The sequence below is a fragment of the Callionymus lyra genome, chromosome 3 (genome assembly GCF_982586985.1).
Source record: "Callionymus lyra chromosome 3, fCalLyr1.hap1.1, whole genome shotgun sequence".
NCBI classification, from domain to species: domain Eukaryota; kingdom Metazoa; phylum Chordata; class Actinopteri; order Syngnathiformes; family Callionymidae; genus Callionymus; species Callionymus lyra.
In genome coordinates this window covers 11236852-11260987 of record NC_141820.1, presented here as the reverse complement: position 1 = coordinate 11260987, position 24136 = coordinate 11236852, and the positions used below count along the sequence as shown (strand labels likewise).

At 38.1% G+C, this 24136-nt stretch overlaps 1 protein-coding gene across 2 annotated transcripts in view; it reads right to left on the bottom strand.

Annotated features, from left to right (window-relative positions):
• The window catches only part of csmd3b (CUB and Sushi multiple domains 3b), a 463847-nt gene that overhangs the window by 231981 nt on the left and 207730 nt on the right, over positions 1-24136 (bottom strand). For both annotated transcript variants that reach the window (XM_087786440.1, XM_087786441.1), the window contains exon 5: positions 2284-2491. In XM_087786440.1, coding sequence (XP_087642566.1) covers positions 2284-2491 — 208 coding nt within the window. The remainder of the gene's footprint in view (positions 1-2283; positions 2492-24136) is intronic.

The window sequence follows — 24136 nt, the reverse complement described above, 5'->3', positions numbered from 1 at the left end:
TAGTAAAATGTACGTTCCTAAATGTAAGTTAGGGTCTAATGTAAGTGCCGAATCAATTTCAACACAGGTTGATCAACACGTTCATTAAGCAACAATCCATATGCAGTTATAGCAGCAATAAAATAATGTTGTGCGTTAATCTATGAAGAAACACATTGAACACACACTAAAGTCAGAGCAAATGTTTGCAACATCATTGATCTGCAGCTGGGAAGTGTCGGGTATTTATGTTGTGCCCATGAGCAGCACTGTGTCTCTCACAACTGGTTACATTATTGACTCAACAGTTGATGGTTCAGGTACTAATGGTAGAATCCAACAAGTCTTGCATCATTTATGTTGAAGGGGTTTATACAATCAGTAGTGGCAAGAGATCAATAAAGGTACATCCATCTGTCCATCATTCCTTCTATCCAGCTGTCCATCCATTCATCCATCCATCCAGCTGTCCATCCATTCACCCATCCATCCAGCTGTCAATCCAGGGATCCATCCAGCTTTCCATCCATCAATCTGTCCATCCATCCATCCATCCATCCATCAACCCGCCATCCATCCATCCATTCATCCATCCATTCATCAACACGCCATCCATCCATCCATCCATCAACCCGCCATCCATCCATCCATCTGACAATTCAATCAGTCCATCTATCCAGCTGCCCATCCATCCATCCATCTACCCAGCAGTTCATCCAATCATCCATCCATCCATCTACCCAGCAGTTCATCCAATCATCCATCCATCCATCCATCCATCCATCCAGCTGTCCATTCACCAATCTGTCCAGCTTTCTATCTATCAATCCATCCTTACATTAATCTGTTATCCATCACCCCATCGATCGATCACCCCATTCATCCACCTGTTGTTTCATCCATCTATCCACCCGACCATCTACTCATCCATCCACCTCTCTGTCCATCCATTCATCCACGCCTTCATCCATCCACCCATTCATCCCTCCAACCCTTCAATATTTCACCCAGTCACTCATCCATCCCTCTACTCATCCACCTACCCGTCAATCCATTCATCCCTACATCCATCCATCTATCAAACCAAATTTTTCATCCACCCAGCCATCCATCCACTCATCCTCCATCTACTCATCTGTCCACCCACCCAGCCATCCACCCATCTATCCATCTATCCATCAATCCATCCATCCATCCATCCATCCATTCCTCTACTCATCCACCCACCCTTCAATCCATTCATCCTACATCCATCAATCTGTCCAGCTGTCCATCCATCCACCCGCCATCTATCCATCCATCCATCAACCCGCCATCCATCCATCCATCCATCTGTCCATTCATCCATCCATCTACCCAGCTGTCCATCCACCAATCTGTCCAGCTGTCTATCTATCCATCCTTACATCAATCTGTCATCCATCCATCCGTCCATCCATCAATCCATCCGTCTATTCTTTCATCCATCCAAACATCCATCCAGCTGTCCATCCACCAATCTGTCTACCTTTCTATCTATCCATCCATCCTTACATCAATCTGTTATCCATCCCCCCGTTGATCCATCACCCCATTCATCCACCTGTTTCATCCATCTATCCGCCCATTCATCCCTCCAACCCTTCAATCATTCACCCAGTAATTCATCCATCCATCCATCCATCCATCCTTCTACTCATCCACCCACCCGTCAATCCATTCATCCATCCATCCACCAACTCGCCATCCATCCATCCATCCATCTGTCCATCGATCCATCCACCTACCAAGCTGTCCATCCACCAATCTGTCCAGCTGTCTATCTATCCATCCTTACATCAATCTGTCATCAATCCCCCCGTCGATCCATCAACCCTCCATCCATCCATCCACCCCTTCATCCATCCACCCATTCATCCCTCCAACCCTTCAATCTTGCACCCAATCATTCATCCATCCATCCCTCTACTCATCCACCCACCCGTCAATCCATTCATCCCTACATCCATCCATCTATCAAACCATCTTTTCATCAACCCAGCCATCTATCCACTCATCCTCCATCTACTCAACTGTCCACCCACCCAACCATCCATCCATTCATTCACCCATCCATCCATGCATCCACCCATAGATAGTTATCTACTCACTAAGTCATTGCAATGATGTCACATTTAAACATATTGAAAAAAAAAAAGTATGAAGTGATACAAATGCATGTACATATCGATTTAAAAAAACCTGAAAGAAAAACACAAAACCAGCCAGCAAAGCGACTACATCGACCACAGATGAAGCGAAAGGAAAAAAAATGAGCAAACTCACCAAATGGTTGGTGGTTCAGATCCCTCCACTTCCAGGTAGTCATACTTCTCCTCAGTCTGGAAGTCTGTAAAGATGACAGAGATGGTGTCTCCGGGTTCGGCCAATAGGGTCCAAGTACAGTCGGCTTGGTTACCATAGTTGCCGGGGTAACCGGGACTGGTCACCACCCCACTGCCGCCCCTCACAGTGCCCCCACATGTGTCCTCAGCTGTCAATCAAATCAGAATGACAAATAGAAAACCTGGGTTAGGGTGAGGAGGAGGGACCGAGGGGCGGACTTTTTACTTAAGTTTTTAAAACTTTTGGTCAAATCAGGTTAACTTTAGCAGTGAAAGAAAACTTTTTTTTTTTTTTAATCAACCACTTATTAAACGTCAGAAACTCTCACTTCATTCTAACACATCATTAGTTGCTGACTTTGCTTCTGTTGACTCGTTGGTTAAAGTTAAGATAGTTTGGTCCTCTCCTCCTATAGTAACCTAAAATCGCCACATAGATCCAATCAAATTCCACTTTTTTTTGTTCTTCATCCAATCACCATCTTTCAATTTAAAATTGTGCCGGAGTTGGTTCGTTTTTTTTTACGTCTAAGTCTGATCACGTAATTGAAAGTAGAGCTGATTACTGCGTAACAGATAAAGACACATGGATTGCGCTGTGCACGAGGCATAAATTATACACATATAATTTATACAGATACACTCACAGACAAAGAAATGTTGGAGCTTTATCTCACCGGGGCATTGTTTTTTAAAAGTTAAAAAATCCGATCAGATTTTCCCAACCCAATTATTGCCAGAATGGGTCAATGCCACAATGATTAAAGTTTTTTTATTTTTTTATTTCCCCATGAGTGCTCAAGTCCAACAGCAAAACACAGTATAAATTATATATCTGTATAATTTATAAATACACAAGTGTCACACCAGACATGTATTTCCGCCTGCACAGCAAGTCTGAGGCAATTTAAAACGGACACACAATTTATATCACTCCGATGATATCAACTCGTGATGTCGTTCCAGAGAGTGAAACATGTGTGTCGTCTTTTTTTAAACTGCGCTCGCTGATAAGCTTGAAGGAGACACATCGTTTTTTTTTAAAGAGCGTAGACAAGTGCTGTCAGGTGTACATGCTCATCCTTCAGGACGCCCCCCGGAGGTTGACGCATGTACAGATGACGGAGATAAGAGACCAAGTCGGACTCCGCCCTCGGAGGAGCGAGGAGAACCGACTGTGGTTGGAGACATGACGGGGAACAGATAGGTTGGTATATTAGTGGACGGGGGGGGGGGGTGTTTTAGGTAAAGACAAGAGATACACACAACGATGCCTCACACTGGGAACCACGGTCACAACACTGATATTAGTTTTGACAAAACAACAGAGAAAAACAGATTTTTAGAAAATGGAAATCGTCCAAGTGCAACGTTAGAGACAGACAGACTGGTTGACTGTATACAAACTATATTGTAGCTTTTACATGGAAGTATATCTGTAGCATGAGAATATTAAATTGTTGTTGTTTATATTTCAAATATTGAGACTTTGAATTTTTTTAACTGAAATGTTGATAAATTATATAATTTCTTTATTAAAAACTTTACTTAATTCGATATATATATTTTTGCACTGTAATTTTTTTTAATTATTATTTAATAATTTTATTTAAAAATGTATATACATTGAAATGTATTTAATAATTGGAATTGTTATTGTATAATCCCTTAAACATTTGACTTGTTTTTATTCAACAATTCAAATTATTAAATATAAATAGAGATTTTCTTATTTATTATTCAATAATTGAAACTTTTGATTTCGGAAACAGTGAATTTTGTTTTCATGGATTGAATTTTTTTCCATTTTTTTTTTTAATCTCAAAACGGTGAATTCGTTTTTTCCAAAAATTGAAATTGACCTTTTTTTTACTAAAAAGTGGATTCATTTTTTTTGTCAATTGAAATTATATTTTTTAAATATAGAAATAGTAAATTTGTTTTTTTATTCAATGATTGAAATCCTCAAAACGGTGAATTCGTTTTTTTCCAATAATTACATTTTACTTTATTTGAATATATCAGAACAGTGATTGTTAAAATCTATAATGTTTTGTTTTAAAAGGTTAAATAAAAAAATAAATAATACAACAACCTTTATTATATATTATTGAATTCAAATATGTATTTAAAATAACATTCACCCTTTTAACATGAACAATATTGAATTCAATTATTAACATTAACATTATTCTAACATTATATATATATTTTGATTAGTTTAAAAACATGTCAATATCAAAATTCAAAGTATTACCATGTGAAACTTTAAATTCAACTATTTAATATTCCTACAACTCTGATATACTTCCATACCTTCAGCCTTTTTTAAATCTAATCCTCAATAGTTAAGTCTCTATTATGACCAGAACTACACTATTATAGCAGGTAGAAACTATGATTTCAGGCTTTGGATTAAAAAAATAATCATGGTGGCAGAGAGAAAAACAAAGTCTTATCCGACATATCTTGTGTGGTTTAAATTGACAAGTTATTTTATTTACTTCACAACATCACAAGTTCATCAACGGCCTGACGCAACATCCTCCAAATATATACAAAAAATATATGTTCTCTTCTTTTTAATTCAGCTCAGAACTTTCTATCAGAAACCATATTTTATATTAAAAAAAATCAAAAAGAAGAATGAAATTACAACCTTGATATATTTTTATTAGTAACTCATTTATATTTTTTGGATACTGACCTACAGTTTTCAGACATATTTCCTAGAATCATTTTGCTAACCTTTTTTTTTTTTGTAAACGTTTCAGAATAATCTTAATGAAAAAAACTCAAATAGAGCAAAATATATGACTTTTCCCAAAAGAAAAATTTAATTTATTTGAATTATTAATGCATTTTATGAACTAAATGTTCTCAGCATCGAATTCAACAAACATCAGAGTATTGAATTCCTTTAAATATTTCAATTGTGGAATTTGTACTGCTGAATTATAAATTATTATTGTCTTTTTTTCCTTCTATTTAGTCCAAGCTAGCGTCTTTAATCGCCACGTTTCCATTCATTTACCCAATATTTTGAGATACTAATCCACTATATCCAGTCTATTTACTCACCACTAAAGTGGCGACCTACAGGTTTTTGACTCATCCGTCTTTTTGTTTCCTCCAACATTGTCGCGCCAATCAAACCGCGACGCTTCACCGAGTACGACCACACACGTTCTCTGAGTGGAAGCGGCTTTTCTTGAGCTAATCTACAACCCTCATCTCTGCCTCGCTCTTGTCGCGTCGTGAGGAGGTGTGAAGTTCCTGCCAGCCACTTGACAGCTGTCACAGGTTCATCACGACATCCTGAAGCAGTGGTGAAGACTCGTCACTCACACACACACACACTCACACACACACTTAGAGAATCTAAATAGGCTTTACTGTTATTTTGTCATTTTAAATGTCAGAGTTAAAGTGACATGGATATGACGTTTCACTTGTTTGACATTTTGGTGAAGCAGCTGCACGATAAACATACTCATCCAACACTCCACTGCGACACGGAATAGTCGTATCAAGTGTCCAATAGTGGGTCCTGCCAAGCTGGAACCACTTTGGTTATAAGGCCGTAAAGACAGGCACGAGGGTTCGGTGCTCGTGAATACCTCCGTACTGCTCGTCTATAATGTCTTTTTAACATCTTTTATTGAAGCCTCGACAAGAGAAATTAAATATTTCTATATTTTAAGTGTGGTTGTACTTGAACATTTATGGTTGTAACTTCATAAAGTAACAGATTACAATGTAAAAAAAAAATCCAAACCCTTAGTCGACATGAGGGTGAGTAGAAAACTAGTGAAATTTAAATTTTGAGTCAACTATCACTTTAATTGTTTTGCTCAGGGACAAAATGACACACAACTTCTTAAGCTACGAGTCAATTCCTTTACTATCTTAGCTAAGTTTCTTTAGCAAGTGGCAGCATTTGAGAAAAAACGATCACTCAACAAACCAAAGGCGTGTCCCAAATCATTGCAATTGACACATAGAGCAGTGTGCAAAAAGTGGTGCACTGAAAAAGGCCAGAAATTTGAGTGTGGATCGATGGACACTTTCCACCCTCAACAGTCGCCATCTTAGTGACGTAGATGCTAAAAGTAAGCTACTGACGACTCGTCTTCGGAGCAGATACCGACGTAAATGTCTCAAGAAAACACTAATTTTACCACAAAAAAACACAACAACGATCATAACCGAATGAAACACAACTTAATAGCTTGTATTAATTGGCGAAAAGTGCAACCAAGTGTCTGCGATAGAGTTCCAACGGTTGGTTGCAATCCGCGTTAAAAAGTAGTAGAAGATGAAGCCATTTCCGGTAAGTGTGTAGCGTCAGCGTTGGATTTGAGACAGTACTACCCTATTGGAATTTGCGCACTACGCAAGTAAGTGCACTGTCTTACAGTGTACTGTAAACCAGTGCACCTAGACAAGTGCACGGTTTGAGTCACAGCACAAGAATTAAGTTTCTCCAGGCATCGGCAACCAACATATCTGAATATAAATATGTAATGTCGGCTTGAGAGCAGAACGCCACAAATATGCAGTTCAGATGGACCAGTTCTGAAAGAGCTATAAGGCCACTGCTGACGTCGATGGGTGTGATCTACAGAGGGTAAGAGGGCCAATCATTTCTCAAGTCCTCACAAGACTGAAGGGCAATTACTAAGAGAGAGCGGCCATCGAGTAGCGAACAGAACATAAAAAAAAAGAAAAGAATAAAGTGCCTTTTGGAGTAAGAGGAAGTAATTCTAGGTTACGATTCCTGTGAGGCGAAGTCTAATCAACATCCGATATTGTCCACACGGGGCAAACCTGTGGAATTGGCATGATCTAATTAAACGCCAGGCTTTCGCCTCTAACTCGTATCGATTCGTAGGTAACACGGCGACATTAGGTAACTTTTCAGTGAGTCCACGTTTTTCCGAGAGGCGAGCCTGAGGAGGCTGGACTCATACCTGTGCTCCAGTACACTGACCCACAGTGGGAGGGAAATGTGAGTGGAAGGGAAGTTCGCTTCGTGCTGCTGGACTTCCACTGTTTTGTGTGTTTTGCGAGGGGGGTTTGAGTGGAAAGAAAGCAACAGCGTTGCCGACGTTGCCTTTCGTTTCTGATCACATCAGTGAGCTCGGCTGCCCTTTTTTTTTATTCTTTGCCTTCCCGTCCCCCGTTGCACTCGCTCTCAGCCGCGGTGGCACAACCCGTTCCTTTTCCTTCCCCACCGGTCGCTGTGCGCCCCACACACTGCCATTTCCCTCTCTGCGTCAGGATCATGTCTTTCTGAGTAAAAACAGTGATTCACCTCTGCCCCCCCCCCCATTCCCTGGGAGGCACCCCCCTGGTGCGAAAGATGCTCGGTCGTAGCCTTTTCCTAACGCACTCCCTCCCTCCTCTCTCACTGCTTACATGTCACCATTCCCTGCTCCCTCCCTTCCGTGGCCTCGGGGTGCTTTGATCACTCCTTCTTAGCGGCATTATCCTCTTCCACTCCCATCCGTTCATCCGCCCTTCCCCACTGTGCTGTCATCAATATCGCAGTCATCTGAGGATTCCCTTTTTATCCTCTCGCCGAGTCTTTTCTTTAAGATCCCAACCCTTTTCGCTTCCAACCCCTGAATCTCTCCCTTACTTTTCCTGCTGATTGATTTTATGTTTAATGGCTTTTCTGGCCTTGTCTCTTCCACTCCCATTTCCCCCCCTAGTCACTCGTTCTTCCGCCCCAGTCCTTTTTCCGTCCGTCCCATAACTCCATCTCTTCTCCTCAGACAGTGATAGGCAGATCCCTATCGCTGTCCTTGCTTTCTCGCACACATACACAAGCCGCTTCCACCCCGTGTGCTGTCGGCTGCAAAGGATTATGGGCCATCTTCATCATGCCTTTTCATAGCTCTGTCTCCAGGCCATATACATCCATCCCTACTGCTCACTTATCTACATCTCGCCAACGATCCATCAAGCTCCATATGCTGTAAAACTGAATACATACCAACGCCCCCTTTTCTCCAATTTGCACACCCCGGCTTACCCGGCCATGAATATGTCAGCTGACAAGCAACACCTTTTTTAGATATCAGTTCTGTGATCACATGCTGGGATCGTGTCACTCACAGGAGACCAATCAGGGTTCTTGGCAGTGAGATCCGTTGCCTGTGCTGCTGGGATACGAGCCTATACCATTTAATCTTAGGGCTCAATGTCACTTTCCCATGTTTATAACTGCTGCGCCCGCAAATATATACGTTGGATCTGAAGGCATACAAAATATGTTGTTCTCCTGGAGTCTCTTGGATTTCTGCCCCATTTGATAAACGAACAGAGAGTTAAACCTGATATCAAGAGGGAAATGATGGACACGTGGTTAGCGTTAAGGACAGCTGGGCAGGGACGTCAAACTGAATCAGGGGCCAAACTATTTTAAGTATATGAGTCATAGGCTGAAAACAAATTATAAGTTTGTTGAAGTAAGACAGTGATAATGCTCTACTTCGCAAAAAAAAAGAAGAAGGATTTCCTTCAACATACCATTTAACAATTATTGTAAATCTCGTGTGACTAAGACAGCCACTCTCTGTTCCTTATCTTTTTGCGTTCGTGTCTTCTCGTCTGACCCGTTCTAGTAGAAGAACTCACATTTCTTCGATCATTAAATCTCTTCACTGGCTGCCATTTTCTTTCAGGATCAACTTTAAAATTCTGGTTCTTACTTTCAGATCTATTCATGGTCAGACCTTCCATCAGTGATCTGATCCAGCCTTACACCCCAGCTCGGGCTCTGAGGTCTGTGGATTAGAATCTACTGATGGTTACTCGCACTTAGTTCATGACCAGAGGAGAGAAATCCTTCCAGGTTGTTGCTCCTAAGCTTTGGACTGATCTTCCTCTCCCTTTGTCTTTGATCATCTACTGACTCCTTCAAGAAACATTTAAAGACATTTTTATTCTTCCAGGCTTTTTCCCGATTTTCTGGGACTCCTGTGTTGTTCTCAGTGCTGTCTTGAGCTTTTAAGTATATATATATATATATATATATTTTATTGGGTTTTGTTTTGATTGTTTAAGCCCTTTTTTGACCCTGGTTTGGAAAAGTGCTCTACAAATATAAATTACTTACTTATCTTATCTTAAACACTTATATTTTCAGGGTTAACAATTATCCACTTTGAGCAAAACATCTGGAGGGCCACATGAAGTCACTTTGCCGGCCCTGATTTGACCCCTGGGCAAGAGTGGAAAAGACAAATCATGAACCGATGATGTTTAAAGAAAAAGCCTCAGGTTGCAATGATTGGTCCATTCCAGGAAGGATGATGGTTCGATGGACACTTGTGATGTCTAAAGAAACTTTACACATGTATTTCTTTACTAAATGTTTACATTATATTTGTTTTTGGATTTCTTTTCATTATTATTCAGTTTAACTTGTTGGGCGACATACTGTAGCTCAGATGGTTGCGGCCTAAGAAGATGATGGTTCGATCCCAGCTCTGGATAGATTGTGTGGTCGTGTCCTTGGGCAAAACACTGAATCCTGTTGAGCCGGTGTCTTCCATGGCAGCCTACTCCCACCAGACTTTCATTATAATTAAATGAACTACATTCTATGCCTTTTTGAATTCAAGAAAATCATAAAGTTGAACATTTCAATTCAATTCTGACTCAAGATATACAATAATAAACATATGGATGCTCAAACTTGTTTTCCTGTACAAAATTCATATCTATCTAGTCTTAGCTTCTTCAATCGTATTGTTCTACCGCTCTTTCCTTCTATTGCACTTCATACATCTTGAGCCCTCTCCTCAACTCATTAGAGATCCGTTAGTAACTCTTCTCCGCCTGCCACTGCGATATTAACTGTCATTTTGTTTGCTACACACATGCACACACACACACTTTCTCACGCACACTTGACTCGCAACCGCACTGACCTTCAACATCTCCCACCATCTGTCCACAAATCAAAGAACAGATGCTGCCTGTCCGTCAGCTAACCACTCAGCATTTACACCAATAAAGGTAGAAAGATGATGGACTATTCCTTTACCAAAAAGTGACATATGTTTTGCGTCATATAAAAGCACTTCATAAAAAGAGTCATTATGTTAAAATACTTACGATTATTAACTTGGATTCTCAAGTCCAGAGAAATTAATTTTAAACGCCTCCTTTTTTTCCCATGATGCACAGAGTTTATCGTATCATTCAGCACTTAAAGTATATACATTATCAAATATCGTTTTGATTGTTTAAGCACCCTGGTCTGGAAAAGCGCTCTATAAATACAAATTACTTACGTACTTACGTACTTATGTCCTCTGGACGTTGCAGTCGTAGAAGCATCAAAGTGGCAGTTACTGCGATAAGTATAGCTTGATCAAAGAACAACCTCTCAAGAAGGAAATAGCTTCGAAATTACATACAAGGGAAACTTTATAAACTACTTTTTCCCGTACCGGTGTGGAGGAGTGCTCGCGCCCGTATCATATACAATATTATATTATATGTTCAGGCCGAGAGGTCGAGGCGTTTTGAAAAAAAATATTTCGTTAAGCTTGGAATCACACTAGCAACCTTTTTTGCTGCACTTTTAACAGTTGTTTTTTTTTGTTTTTGAATTTAAAAAATAAGTTCAGTGAATAAAATATGAATAGATTTCTTTAAACATTATTAAAGACGGTTTACACGTTGATTTTCTGTGGATTTAACAAATATTTAAACCATTTGACAAACCCATTTCCTACCTTTGCTAACCTCATCGCTCTTTTTCACAATTAGCTCCAAGTGAGCAACATAATTCAACTTTTAATTAACCAATGCAGCAGAATCCTCCACTGCGATGACTTGTCGTCGTTTCACAAGCTATTGCCGACTGGGAAACTGAGACGTGGACTTTTATTTTCACTTATTATGGATTCACTCTATGGAATACAATTAATCTGTCGTTTTTTTTAATGTACCAGATAATATTTAACATCACCATGGATTTGATACTGAGATAACTGTGAAAAAATCATCAATTTACCTGCAAAAAAATAAATAATTTAATGGACATTGTTAATGCACTAATTTTCCATGGATTTCTCAAGTTTATTTTGGTTCATTTGTTAAACTAATTGTAAAATGGAAACTAATCATAAATCATTAAATGATATTTTTGAAATTAATTGTTCTCTTCTTGTTTCAATTTGAACAAAAACGTAATGTTTATCTAGAAAAAAGGTATTTTACACACATATGTTTTCGGGAGAGGAAGAGCAGGAAGAGAAGTCTGGAGATGTCATCATTGACATCCTGAATAAATACCTGCATAGAGAGTTTTACGCATCACAGCCTTGACAGAATGTATTACACTCCTGCTCTTCTTTACTGCAAAATTCATCCCTGCCAGGCTGACCTTTCTTCGCCTGCTCATGTACTAAACTGGATAGTCTTTCACATTTTTTCCCCCCGATTCTCTGAATAAATACAGCCAAGTGATGACACTCGATATACATTGTTGATAACATTTTTAGAAATGTAATTACTGGGACAAACAATGAGTAAAACATGTTTTTTTAATTTAATTTAAACTTTTTTTCTGCTTATTATAATAAGGTTCTAGTATAACCAACATATTTCTATTAATAAATATAGTTAGCTGCAACTTCATAAAATACTATTGTCCGGTTCAACACGATATTAATAGAGTTTTAAATGTACTTTTCACACACAAGAATGAAGGAACATTTAAGCTATATCTTTAAAAAATGCTGATATATTTATGAAACTACTCAATAAATAAATATTTTTTTTAGCTTTATTGAGTACATTTTTTTCATTCTCCATGAAGATTGTGATTTTAATATTATTGCGCAGTTTTGCAATTACACTCCCGGTCACTAGATGGCAGAAGTCATTACCTCTTCTGCAGCAATGACTAAGGACGAGAGGATACAGTTGACTTTTTATCTCTCTTTTAGATAGAAAAGCTGATGTTTGGACATATTTTGGTTTGAAAACAAATGAAAGCGACTTCATCAAGAGTCATGTGGTCTGTAAATATGGCAACACAAGAGTCAAGTACTCGACAATACTACCTCCTTGTTCGTACAGTGTCACGATATATCGTATCGTTGTAAAAATTCTGCAATGTTAGAATCAAGCATTCTTTATTTTTTTGTATTTAGACATGATGATAGATACAACTAACTTTATTTACTATCCTTTTTTTTTTTAAACTACTGCTAAATATATATTAATTTTAAGCTTATTAAAGCACCTTTTTTGTCATTCCATATCTTACTTATGATTCACATGTCACTGTGCCATGATGATCATCTCAAATTGTGTATCTAAGTTGTGTGTTTACTGTGAGGGTAAAATCACTATCCAGTGGCTTAAGTCCTACTTTAGGAGATACTTGGAGAGATTTTGATTGAAAAGCAATAAATTCCCATCAAGCCAGAGTTCCAAACGGCAACTATCCAACCATCCGGGGACACTTTCATCCATATCAAGTTGTGATCCGAGACAGTGTTATCCATCATCCTGCCACCATAAGAATCCGATGACGACTCACAAGACACAGAGAAGGATGGCGAGTCCATGATAGAGAGGCAGATGAAGTCAGAGGAAGATGTTGGTTGAAGACTAGACAAACCGAACCGCGATGATGACGGATGGTCTAATGACTGGCTGCGAGGAAAGAAAACCAATTAGCCGCACAAAGGAAGCATTGGAGAGACCGAGAGGATGACAGAAGTTGAAAGAAAGAAAGGAGGAGCGAGATGGATGGATATTGGATAGAGATGCATCAAGACCATGAATGAGAGGATTAGACGGAACAATGGAAGGATCAGGAGCTAGAAAGAAAAACAAGATGGCAGCAGTTGGATGGGAAAAAAAAGATGGTTTAAAGAGACAAAATATGATGCTTCAGAGAGAATCTATGAGACAACTTAAGTTACGCCATAAAATAACGATGTTTTGACATCACAAATAAGTTTTTCTTGAGCTCGTCCGTGATCAACGGAGCGAGATGAACGCTTCTTTTTCAAATCAATAGTCGATGCTAAGGATGAGACATTTCAAATAGTCCGACGCTAAACGAGAATCAAGGCTTTTTCAGTTTAAATAGCCAGTTTCAAAACGAGAGTTTTAAACCAGCGTTCCAAACATAAATGCTTTGAGTTAACGCGAAATTAAATTGATCAATCACACAATAGATGTTAAAGAATGTTCTTTGTATTGTACCTGGGTTTCGTATTGTTGTTTTTTCTTCCTGCATGTGTGAAAGTATGAAGACTTAAAAGGTTACATTTTGATTTTCTGATAGAAAACATTGATTGTGGCTCTTAGATATCATATATATAATCTCTTTCACCGCCTGCAAGGTCAGGTTGAACGGCTGTGGGTTGAATGACTAAAGAACATTCTTTCACAATCTTGTGATGTAACACACAATTCAATTATGTTTTATCCTTTTGCCTTCATTTTCCCATCAAACCGGTTACAAAGATCCAAGATGCCAATCTGTATGAACTCAGTAGCAGCCGGTCTAAATGTTGCATGAGTGTTTTTAGGGTTTCGTGGTTTGCAAAAAACAAGTTTACCGAGCGACAAGAAGCAAACTTAACAGCACGTCCAATTAGCGAAGCTTTATGAAACCTTGGCTTTTTTTGTTCAATACATGGATATAAAGGGGTTACAATAGAAGATAAACAATTTGATAGGGATGGGAATCTTTTACATATTTAAGTTAAAATGTAAAAATCATTTTCTTTGTTGAACAACTTTTCTCTCTCGGTTGATCCGTAGATGTAGGTGGCGCCCTTGGTTTCAAAAGTTTTATTAGAATAGCTGTTGTAGTTACTGCTGCACCAATAAATCAGAGGGTCGAATGTGTTGGAAAATATTTATATGGGGATATATCGCAATACCCTGTGGTTATTATTATTTTTGCTTTTTGGCTTGAAAAACATATTTTGTGTTACCATATGTTTTTTATGTTTTTCAGTCCAACAAAGTGTGGGTAAAATTAAATAATTCCATTTATTTATAAATTGAAAATTATTCAAGATGTTTGTCCGATTTAGTGTCGCGATTAAGCTAACCACTAGATGGCAGCAGTCATCTTGGCCTCGGCAGCGAAAAATCCAGCAAAGTCCCGGTGATGACTGAGGACGAGGGGATACAGTCGACTTCAGCATCTTATCTTAATTAGTGGCGGTTGATTGCATGAATTTAGGACACTTCTGAAACTGTTCCTGACGTTGTCAGCGTTTTCTGTTTCAATACGTTGTTTTCACTTTTTTCCACTCTGGTTGTGCGACTGCCTCCTGTGTTCTGGATTTTGGATTCTGATTTTGTTTTTGCCATAGTCGAAGGTTTGATTTACCTTTGTACATTTTGTTTATTAGACGACTTTAGTGACTTTTGGATACTGTGTCAAGTACGGAATCATTTCTGGTTTTGGGTCTTCGGACCCTCCAGCCTTGGCTATATGTCGCGATGTAAACATGACCGTTGCAAGCATTTCAATCTTGCCGTTATAGTGATTAGATCTTGAGAAATAGCACTTTACACCAAGTTACACATACAGATGGGAGTAGGCTGCGATGCAGTGCGGAATTTCTTGACCATCAGAAGCAATCGGGGTGAAGCGTTTTGCTCATGGACACAACGCAAACAGAAGATTTAACCCTGAACTCCTCAGTCCACAGGCTAACCAGTCCACCATCTGACACCCCTGTTGTGCCCCAGCAACAGAAAGTTAGCGCGTTAGTCAACCATGATGGCATTTGAACCGTTCTGCAAAAATGTGCCTCTTAAAATAAAAAATAATAAAATCAGCAGCGGAAGTAAAACGCCAAAGACATTTAACTCCGCTAATTTAAGAAGACACTTGGCTTCAAGGCACAGCTCCGAGTTCAAGCGCTACCAAGAGGCTAACGGAGCTAAGAGCAGTTAAGAGGAGCTGTCTGTCAGGCGATGAGGCAGAAACACTCCTTTTACTGGCGAAAAAAAAGGACTTTATTTAACCTTTTTAACTTGTGTATTAATGTATCGAAAATGTGGACATAGATATCACACACAACACATTTTTAAAGCTTCAACAAAGATTTAAACCACTTTAAAGATCCTAACACCATTTTTTTTTTTAGTTTTAAGGTGGACGATCCACTTAGTAACGTGACATCATCCGCCGAGCCCCATCAGTTCATGTATTGATCACATGGTGTGATTGTTATTAATCTAATGGTTAGTGATGGTCAGTTTCAATTTCTTCCCCTAATCGGCACTTGTATTCAATGTGATCTTGATTGAGGTTTATTTTTTTTTTTTTTTTTCAAGAGTGCTTTCTGGGATTAAATGGACGAGGAGTTTGCTTGTATCACGATGCAGATTCGTCCAAAAATGATAAGATATACATAATAGTAAATGATTGGCTGACACCACTTTGACTCCTTCAAGATACATCTAAGACGTTTTATTTGTTCAGGCTTTTCCTTGATTTTCTGGAACTCCTGTTGTGTTAACAGTTTTATCTTGATCTTTAAAGTATATACTTTATTGAATATTGTTTTGATTGTTAAAGCTCTTTGTGACCCTGGTCTGGAAAAGCGCTATACAAATAAAAATGATTTACTTACTTACTTAACATTTATTTACTTGTAAAACGTAAGTTTCCTTATTGAAACCACTTTTATGGACAGTGGAAATAAAGGGAGAAAAATGTCAAAGCTAATATAATGTCTATTGAAGATTAACATTATTAAGTTTATTGTTTTTTTACTTAAATGTATCCTCATTAAAAATGATATAGATAAATATACTTTTAATATTTTTAAATTTGATTCGCACTTCACACGAAAATAAAAAAGAGCCAAAACGTTCTGTTATATTTAATCACCGTAATGTAGAAATACCAAAAAATATCCATTATGTTCCACCTGTAAAAAGGACATTCTTTAGAACCTGAGCAGCTATTTTGGGTTTTATATAAAGCGGAAAATTGGATGCTTTTTTTTATTGGAGAATGAATCTCGCTGGTGTGGTTGCCATGGAAAACAAATTCCCCTTTGTCCAGAAGCTACATGCCGCGTGGAAATATGAAGAAACAAAACGTTGACAAAAAAAAAGAAAAAAGAGTGTGTTCACATCCGGATGCATGGCTGCCAGGCTTGTTGGTGCTGGAACTTAGGAATCATAACAGATTAAAATATATATATAGATATATAGATGCATATGTAGGAGGTTGAAGGCATCGCATGGTTTTTCATTTTCACCAAAGTTTTATTGCAACGCTTTTAAACTTGTTCTTTTTGCAACGTAAGGTCAAGTTCACGTGTGAGGATGTGTATGTGTTCCATAAAGTTGTTGACTATTGTTAAAATTGTGTTTATCTTGCTTCAAGCTTATACTTGGAAGTCAATTCATATTCATCCTTGTGTTGGACGCTGCGATATCCTGAAGGGCGCTTGTATGACACAAGATCAGTGAAGAAATCAGCCTTTTCTCAATCCTCAAAAGGTCACAATCTGAATAATACAACGAAACTAATTTGACAGCGTACTCTGTACTGAGGTGATCATTTCACTGCATTTTTCCACTTGAAGGTTTGCTAAAAACACTCCTGAAAGCGTAGTAAAAGTTGGCAGATGAAAAGCAATGACTAAAAACATTACCGACATTAACTGTCTGTATTTTTTCACTGCTTGTTTAACATTAACATAAAATGTAAACCAAATGTATAATAAAGTTCTACCTATAATATACCAACTGAGGGGATATGTCAGGAATTTTTGCACTTTTTTTTGTTGTTAATTTTAAGTGACTAAAGGGGCAGAAGAGACCGAGCAAGTTCATATTTTGATTCTTATTTAAAGTGAATGTGCTCCGAAAATTCTAAATTCACTCGTTTTATAGTCACATTCAGGTCGGTTTTGGGTCAGAAGAATTTTCAGAGTTACAGGCAAAAATGTATCTTCATATGACGGTTACGATTGGCGCCCACTTATCTTCACCCAAAAAGACGCATTTATAATCCTCCAAATACGTCCATATTGCTCCTCTGTATCGTCCCTCTTGTATTGAAGCCTCAACATGAGAAATTGTTCCAAACAAAATTAAATTAAGATTGTTTTTTAAGCAGAAGATTAACTGCTTACATGCTACAAAGGCAGGAAACTGTTTCAAATGGTGGTCAGTAAGTAAGTAATTTCTTATTTATATAGCGCTTTTCCAGACCAGGGTCACAAAGCGCTTAAACAGTAGTGGAGCATTTGTTAACATATTCTCAGAGTTTTTTTTTTTTTTACAGTCAAAGGGACCAGGACTGATCCAGAACCAAACAAAAAAACAAAGTTCTGATTTCAGGTTCCTGTGAGTCTCATGATTGTCAAAAAACAACTATCAAACCTTATCAACGGCTGCTATTTTCAGCAAGCTAGTTTATTATAGCTAGTGCATTCACATATTTTGCCTTCATCGTTGAAGCAAACATTTGTAAAATGTTTTAAAACACTGTTTTAATTAATGATGTGTTGATGACATTTCATGAAACAGTTTGCAAACGATGCCAGGTTTTATTGAATTAGTAGATAAATTCAAAGATTGTTAACCTGAGAGTGACATCTAGTGGTCTTTCAAAATGAAGACACTGTATCTTGATACCTCATCAACTGTTGCATGAAGCCTCATCAACACATCTCTAGTCTTAATAGATAAATACTGTTAAAATAATAATCTATGAGATTGACATTTTAACAGACATACATGTAATATTTCCATCCCTAACAAATGTATTCTATAGCGAAGCCGCAACCTTAAATATTTGAACATCCTCTGTCTGCATACTATACGCTCTTTTGTGTTCCTAATACCATCATAGAAGTGATGCTCATCTATAGCATATATTTTGAGCTGATACAGTAAAATAAAAACGGCCCAGGTGTTCGCATGTATGTCTGTGAAGTAGCCCCCCCCCCCCCTGAGTGTGCTCTTGAGTTATTAAGTATGAATTATTTATAAAGCTAAAGTGGTCCTCCGAGAGCTTTGCACATACATCTCTAATATCTTATTCAATGCATGCCTATATTTATGTTTTAAACATTAATCGCCTCCAGGGATTTAAGTTTCCCCAACATGTCCGGACCTGATGCAACACACACTGTTCAAAAATCCATAAAATAATATAAAAAAAAGGGCTAACAGGATTTTCATAGATATTCCCTTGAAAGATTGGCGGCAGGTTGACAGTGTAATTTAAAAGTCATTGCATTAAAATGTTTCTTTTTTTTTCTCATAATCCTCCTGGTCATGTGGGGTGTTTTTTTTTTTTTTTGCAAAGTACTTTTTTGTTTGTCTCTGTCATGCCAAAGTGAACAGCGTGGATTTCCGGTTACATTACGAGTGCGACGGTAATGCATGCCGACTGCTGATAGAGACGACAGACACTAACTCACTTGTCATGGACCCTCATCCTCACACACCCACAGCCATGTCTGCTCCGTGTATATCGTGTTGTTCTACTCATGCAAATTGAAATGTGCTGCAGAGAAAGACAAAAAAAAAAAAAAACTGGTCGAACTAAATGGTTGTCCTGTGGCCCCACTAAACAAGCAAATCATGCGTGTGCGGTGTGTCCCCGGGGATATGGGACTATTTAAGGGAGGGTGGGTGGGGGGGGGAAGGAATATGGACAACTGGATTTTGACGTGTGGGGTGTTGTGTGAAATTACATTTATGTATATGAAGCCGACTGAATTCACCATCCTGAGACTGTGATGCGACTTCCACTGTAGAAAACGGTGTTTCTTTCACTTCACAGCTTCAATGATGTTTGAAAATGAATTAAATTTGTCGACGTAGTGACTAAATCTACGCGTTTGTTTCCTCTCCAAATCATATTTGCTATGGTCTCCTCGGACTGAAAAACACCTGTCAAGTGTGCGGAAGTGACTGTGGAATGTGAAAGTGAAATTTGGTTTGGCAAATGTTATTGTGTCGCTTCAGTAGTGAATTAGAAAACGTCGCTACGTTGATTAAGTTGATGTTTTCCATTTATTGAAATCACTGCTGGGGACATAAACACAGTTGCAGGGAGGAGATCATTTGATCAAACTACTGTCCATCATGGATGATGACATCATCCTCTGAACACTGTCATCAGTGAGCAGAGAAGCAGTTGGAGCACGAATGCGCCTCCCATGATGCAACACTAATAGACTCAGGGACCCATTCATTCAGAGTTTAGGGGCAGGAGTTGAAAGAATGTGAAAAGATGATATTCTATGTTAATCTTTGTATCATTTTCTTTGTGTTATTTGTCTTTGATCTATGTTCTTTAAACGATTTTGTCATCTTGCACTTTGTTCTTTCCATTGAACTGTGTTCTTGTTTTTATGTGTGCTGGAAAAACAAGACCTCCAGAGGAGTTAATACAGTTTATCTATCTATCCATCCATCTATCCATCTATCTATCTTTATTGATCCCTTTGAGATGACACTCTCAGGGAAAACAGAAATTTCCCTGAGAGTGTCATCTCAAAGGGATCAATAAAGTGCAGTCTAAGTCTAAGTCTATCCATCTATAATTTCGTTGTTTTCTTCTAATCATTTTCTTTTTTTTTACAATTTCTTGAGTGCTAGATGATAAAATAGTATTATTGAAACTGCCTCACTGTTTGGTTCTGTTTTTTTATTGCTTATGTTGCATTTTATTTTATTCATTCTCTTATTCTGTTCTGACACTGTTATGGTGAGGCACAGAAAAAAAAGGGCGTGAAGATTTCAAAGAGAGAGATTGTGCAAAGTTGCATGGAAGGAAACAAAGAGGCAGGTTTAGCAGAGACGAGGAGCAGAATCCTATGTTGCGTTTACGCAGCGGTCAGTGCGATCTCCTCACAGCATGGAGTTTGACGGTTCACTTCCAGGTCGGGAGGGGGACAACTTGTACCTCTCTAATGTGGTGTTTGAATGTTCTACCCGTGTTTCTGGGGTTAACTCCGGGCACTCCGGTTTCCTCCCACAGTTCAAAAAACAAACAGAGGTATGTTTCCCCTGACTCTCACCCAAAAGAACTGGGAAAGCACCCCTGAGACCCTTGTGAGGAATTAGGCGGAACAGAAATAAAAAAAGAAATAAATGAATGAATGATCTACCACACTTGGTTTGTAGATGTTTTCTTTAGAAAAAAACATTTGAGATACTGTATATTTTAAATACTAGCTCAAGTACCCGGTTTTGCAAGACACAAAACCTTCTACGGAGATCTCTGTAGGTTAGTAAGAGAACCAGTACATTTTATAGCTAGATTTTATATTAGACTATTGGTGAAGCTTTATGAACCATTGCCTTTACTTCCAGCGCCCACTAGATGGCACTCTTTGCTCTAGATTATATTGATTTGCACCAACATATTTAACCAGCTCTAAGATAGGATGTGTTGAAGCTTCATCAGCCAATGACTGATCAAGACTTATCATCATGTATTTGAATTGCTAAAAGTTCCTTGAAAAGTAGAGACATCCTTTCATGTACAATGTTTTGATTTTTAAAAATGTGGATTTATTTTTTCCCACATCTTGCTCTAGAAGTCTTATGCTGACATTCCTGTCAAGTCATTTCCAATGGTATAATGTTGATACATCCCTCAGAGATATGAAGGACGATAAATGGTTTATGTATTAATAAAGACTAATGTATAAATAAATGTATACATACTTAACAAAATGTATTCATGTATAAATGAATGTTTGGATCAATATCAATATGTCAAATAAAAAATATAACTTCTAATTTAAGTTTTGTCAAAGAATAGAGCTAATTTACATATAAATACACATTTTGGCATTTATACATTTTGGCTTTTATTCATAAATTTTTTATTTTATTTATTTATTTATTTAGGTAGATACATATTTTGACATTTTGTTTTCCGTATGTAAATTAAGTGGGCGGGTCAAACATCAGTCTAAGGCAGTGATTGGATAAACACGTGAAACAAACTAAAGCAATCGATGTCGATCTCAAATCTATCGCTCCTGCAGCAACTGGTATAGACCATCAACGCTGCACGAGTGGAATAATCTTTTCTGAAATCTTAGCAAACAAACTTGATAAGTTGTCATAGTCATAGCACCAGTTCATGTGGCTCAGTACTTGCCTCTGGACCCAGATGTACGGGATCGATTATTAGCAACTCATTATAATTTTCCACGAATGTATTATTATTATTTTTATCTTAACGTGATGCAGATATGTATTTATTCATACATTTTCTTACATATTTATACGTTTAATATAAGGCATTTATCGTCCTTCACACATATATAGCGGTGTCCCCCAAATGTGGCCTGTGCTTTTCATATTAAAGGCAGGAATGTTATCTCCATGTATGTCAGGTCCTACGAGGGTTCTACGGATCACATGCTCCATTGTTAGAGGTGCCTTAGTTCAGCTGAGTCGTACGTCTTTAAAACAAATACGCTGAGACACGCGGGACCGAAGAAGCTCATCGTACTATGTTGACAGGATTGACGTCCCCAAAGGTGCTCCAGGTGAGCTCCAGGGGTGAATGAGACAGTAGGTGGGGGGTTCATTTCTCGCTGCTGGTGGTGGGCTCTTCATTAAAAGAGGGAAATTGGATTGCTCCATTATTAATAATTATGAAGATGTATGAGGTACACATGGGACGGTCCCGAGAAATGCGATTATTTTGATGGCCTGACAGACGCTCTTGGCATCGAACATGGTTCTGGAGGAGACGGTTGGTGGACTGATGAGCGAGAGGAGAAATGTGAGATTCATTATCTGCTTTCTGGACTCGCTTGGCCGGCATTTGGGAAAAATTGTTACGCGTATGTTCGGCACCGGAGGGAGCATTTACTGTTGCAATGACCAACATTAGGAATATGAAGTAATGTTCCCGAAATATTTTGGCTTGGTTACCAGAGGGATTTCTTTCCTGACAAAAGGCCTTTTATTTTCCAAAGAGATAAGCATCTTTATATGGAGAATCGGAAATCACAAAAATAATTACAGTAATGTGTCACCACCAAATACAAATGATGTAATTGATCTGTTACAATCTACTCCCATATCATCACTAGCACAGATAGCTATTATACTCTAGTATTCCAAGATGCTGGTTCAATTCCGCATTTGGCAATTCAATTTTCACTTGGTTATTTTCCATATATATCAATAGCTCTAGTAGGAGAATTTACATTTCCCCAATCCTTAAAACTCTTCACTGGCTGCCAGTTTCTTTCAGGATCCATTTTAAAATGATGGTTCTTACTTTCAGATCTATTCATGGTCTTCTCCTTCCATCAGTGATATGATCCAGACTTAGACCCCGGCTCTAATGATAGATATATTGTTTTGATTGTTTTAGCGCTTTGTGTATGATTATTCCGTGGTCACAAAGTAGTCTTTTTGCAAAAAAAAATGATGTTTTTACCTTGAAATACATCCTTTTACCAAATAGCACTTAATGATGTCTAAACGAATTAAACAGATTATTGCTCCTCAAGTTAGGATAATTGCATTTTGTTATATTAAATGACAATAAATATTAATTCAACTTTTCTGTTAATTAAACTTTTTTAATCTAATTTTATCAATGATGTATTTTTGTGCATGAAACGATATGTATATAGGCTTCATCATTCTGTGAAACATTTGTATAAGCATTTAAAATGCTGCCCTAGTACATTAATACTGTTGAAAAAAACACAAATATATTATTTTTATTTAAACTAATCCACAAATGTCAGTCACGTGTTGAATAACAATTGTTTGAAACGAGCCCTGGACTCTTCTACTGACATTTGAGTTTTGGTCGTGATGTTCTACGTTTTTAAAAAAAAAGAAAGGAATGATCTCTTCTTTCTACGAGCCTTGCACGTAAAGTGTGACAGTGGAAAGAGAAACCGCTTTACAAAAAGATGATTTTTTTTTTTGTTTAAACTTTGCCTGGTTTCTGATGCGTCTCATGCCTCTGCACCCACCGGTGGTCAGACCTTTAGCTCCGCTTTGATTTTGAAAAAGCCAGAAAAAGATTGGAACTTTTGGATGACTCAGTCCGGGCAGTTAAAATTCTGCACTACAGGTGAGGGATACTTAAAATTCTGAAATATCCCCCGTGTTTCATCACCTGCCAAGGACGAGCCATTTTATTTATTTATTTTTTAACAATTTTATCTCTGGCATATCAGGATTTCTGGTTTATTTTCTGCTTCCCTTAACATCCCAAACTCCCCTAATGTGTCATCAACACTTTTTAAAAATGTCACAAAACCTGACGAAGTTTTTTGTTTCTGTTATCCTTTAGTCAGGCGCTCTCAGATACAAACCATCTTTATGCTAAAACTGTAGAACCCATGCAGATAGAATCCCTAAACACATCCATCATCATCACCATGACAACCGGGGATAGAGCTGTCATTCAGGGGCGTCCCAGGGGGAACTTTGGGGGGAAGAGCTACACACCCTCTGCACACACACACACACACACACACACACACACTCACTCAGAAGAACAACCTGCATGAATCTCTGATCAAGTGACACACACACACACATCCAGACAGATTAGGTAAATCATGTGCAAGTATCAGCCGAGCTCACACGTGTCTATAATATTAAACATCTCGTTGAGACGTCAGACGCAACAAATACGCATTGGAAAATGACAGCAACATGGAAAATAAATATATATATATATATATATATATATATATGTTGTTTTGTTATGGAAAAAACAAGTTTTCAGGTATGCATTTCTACAGGTT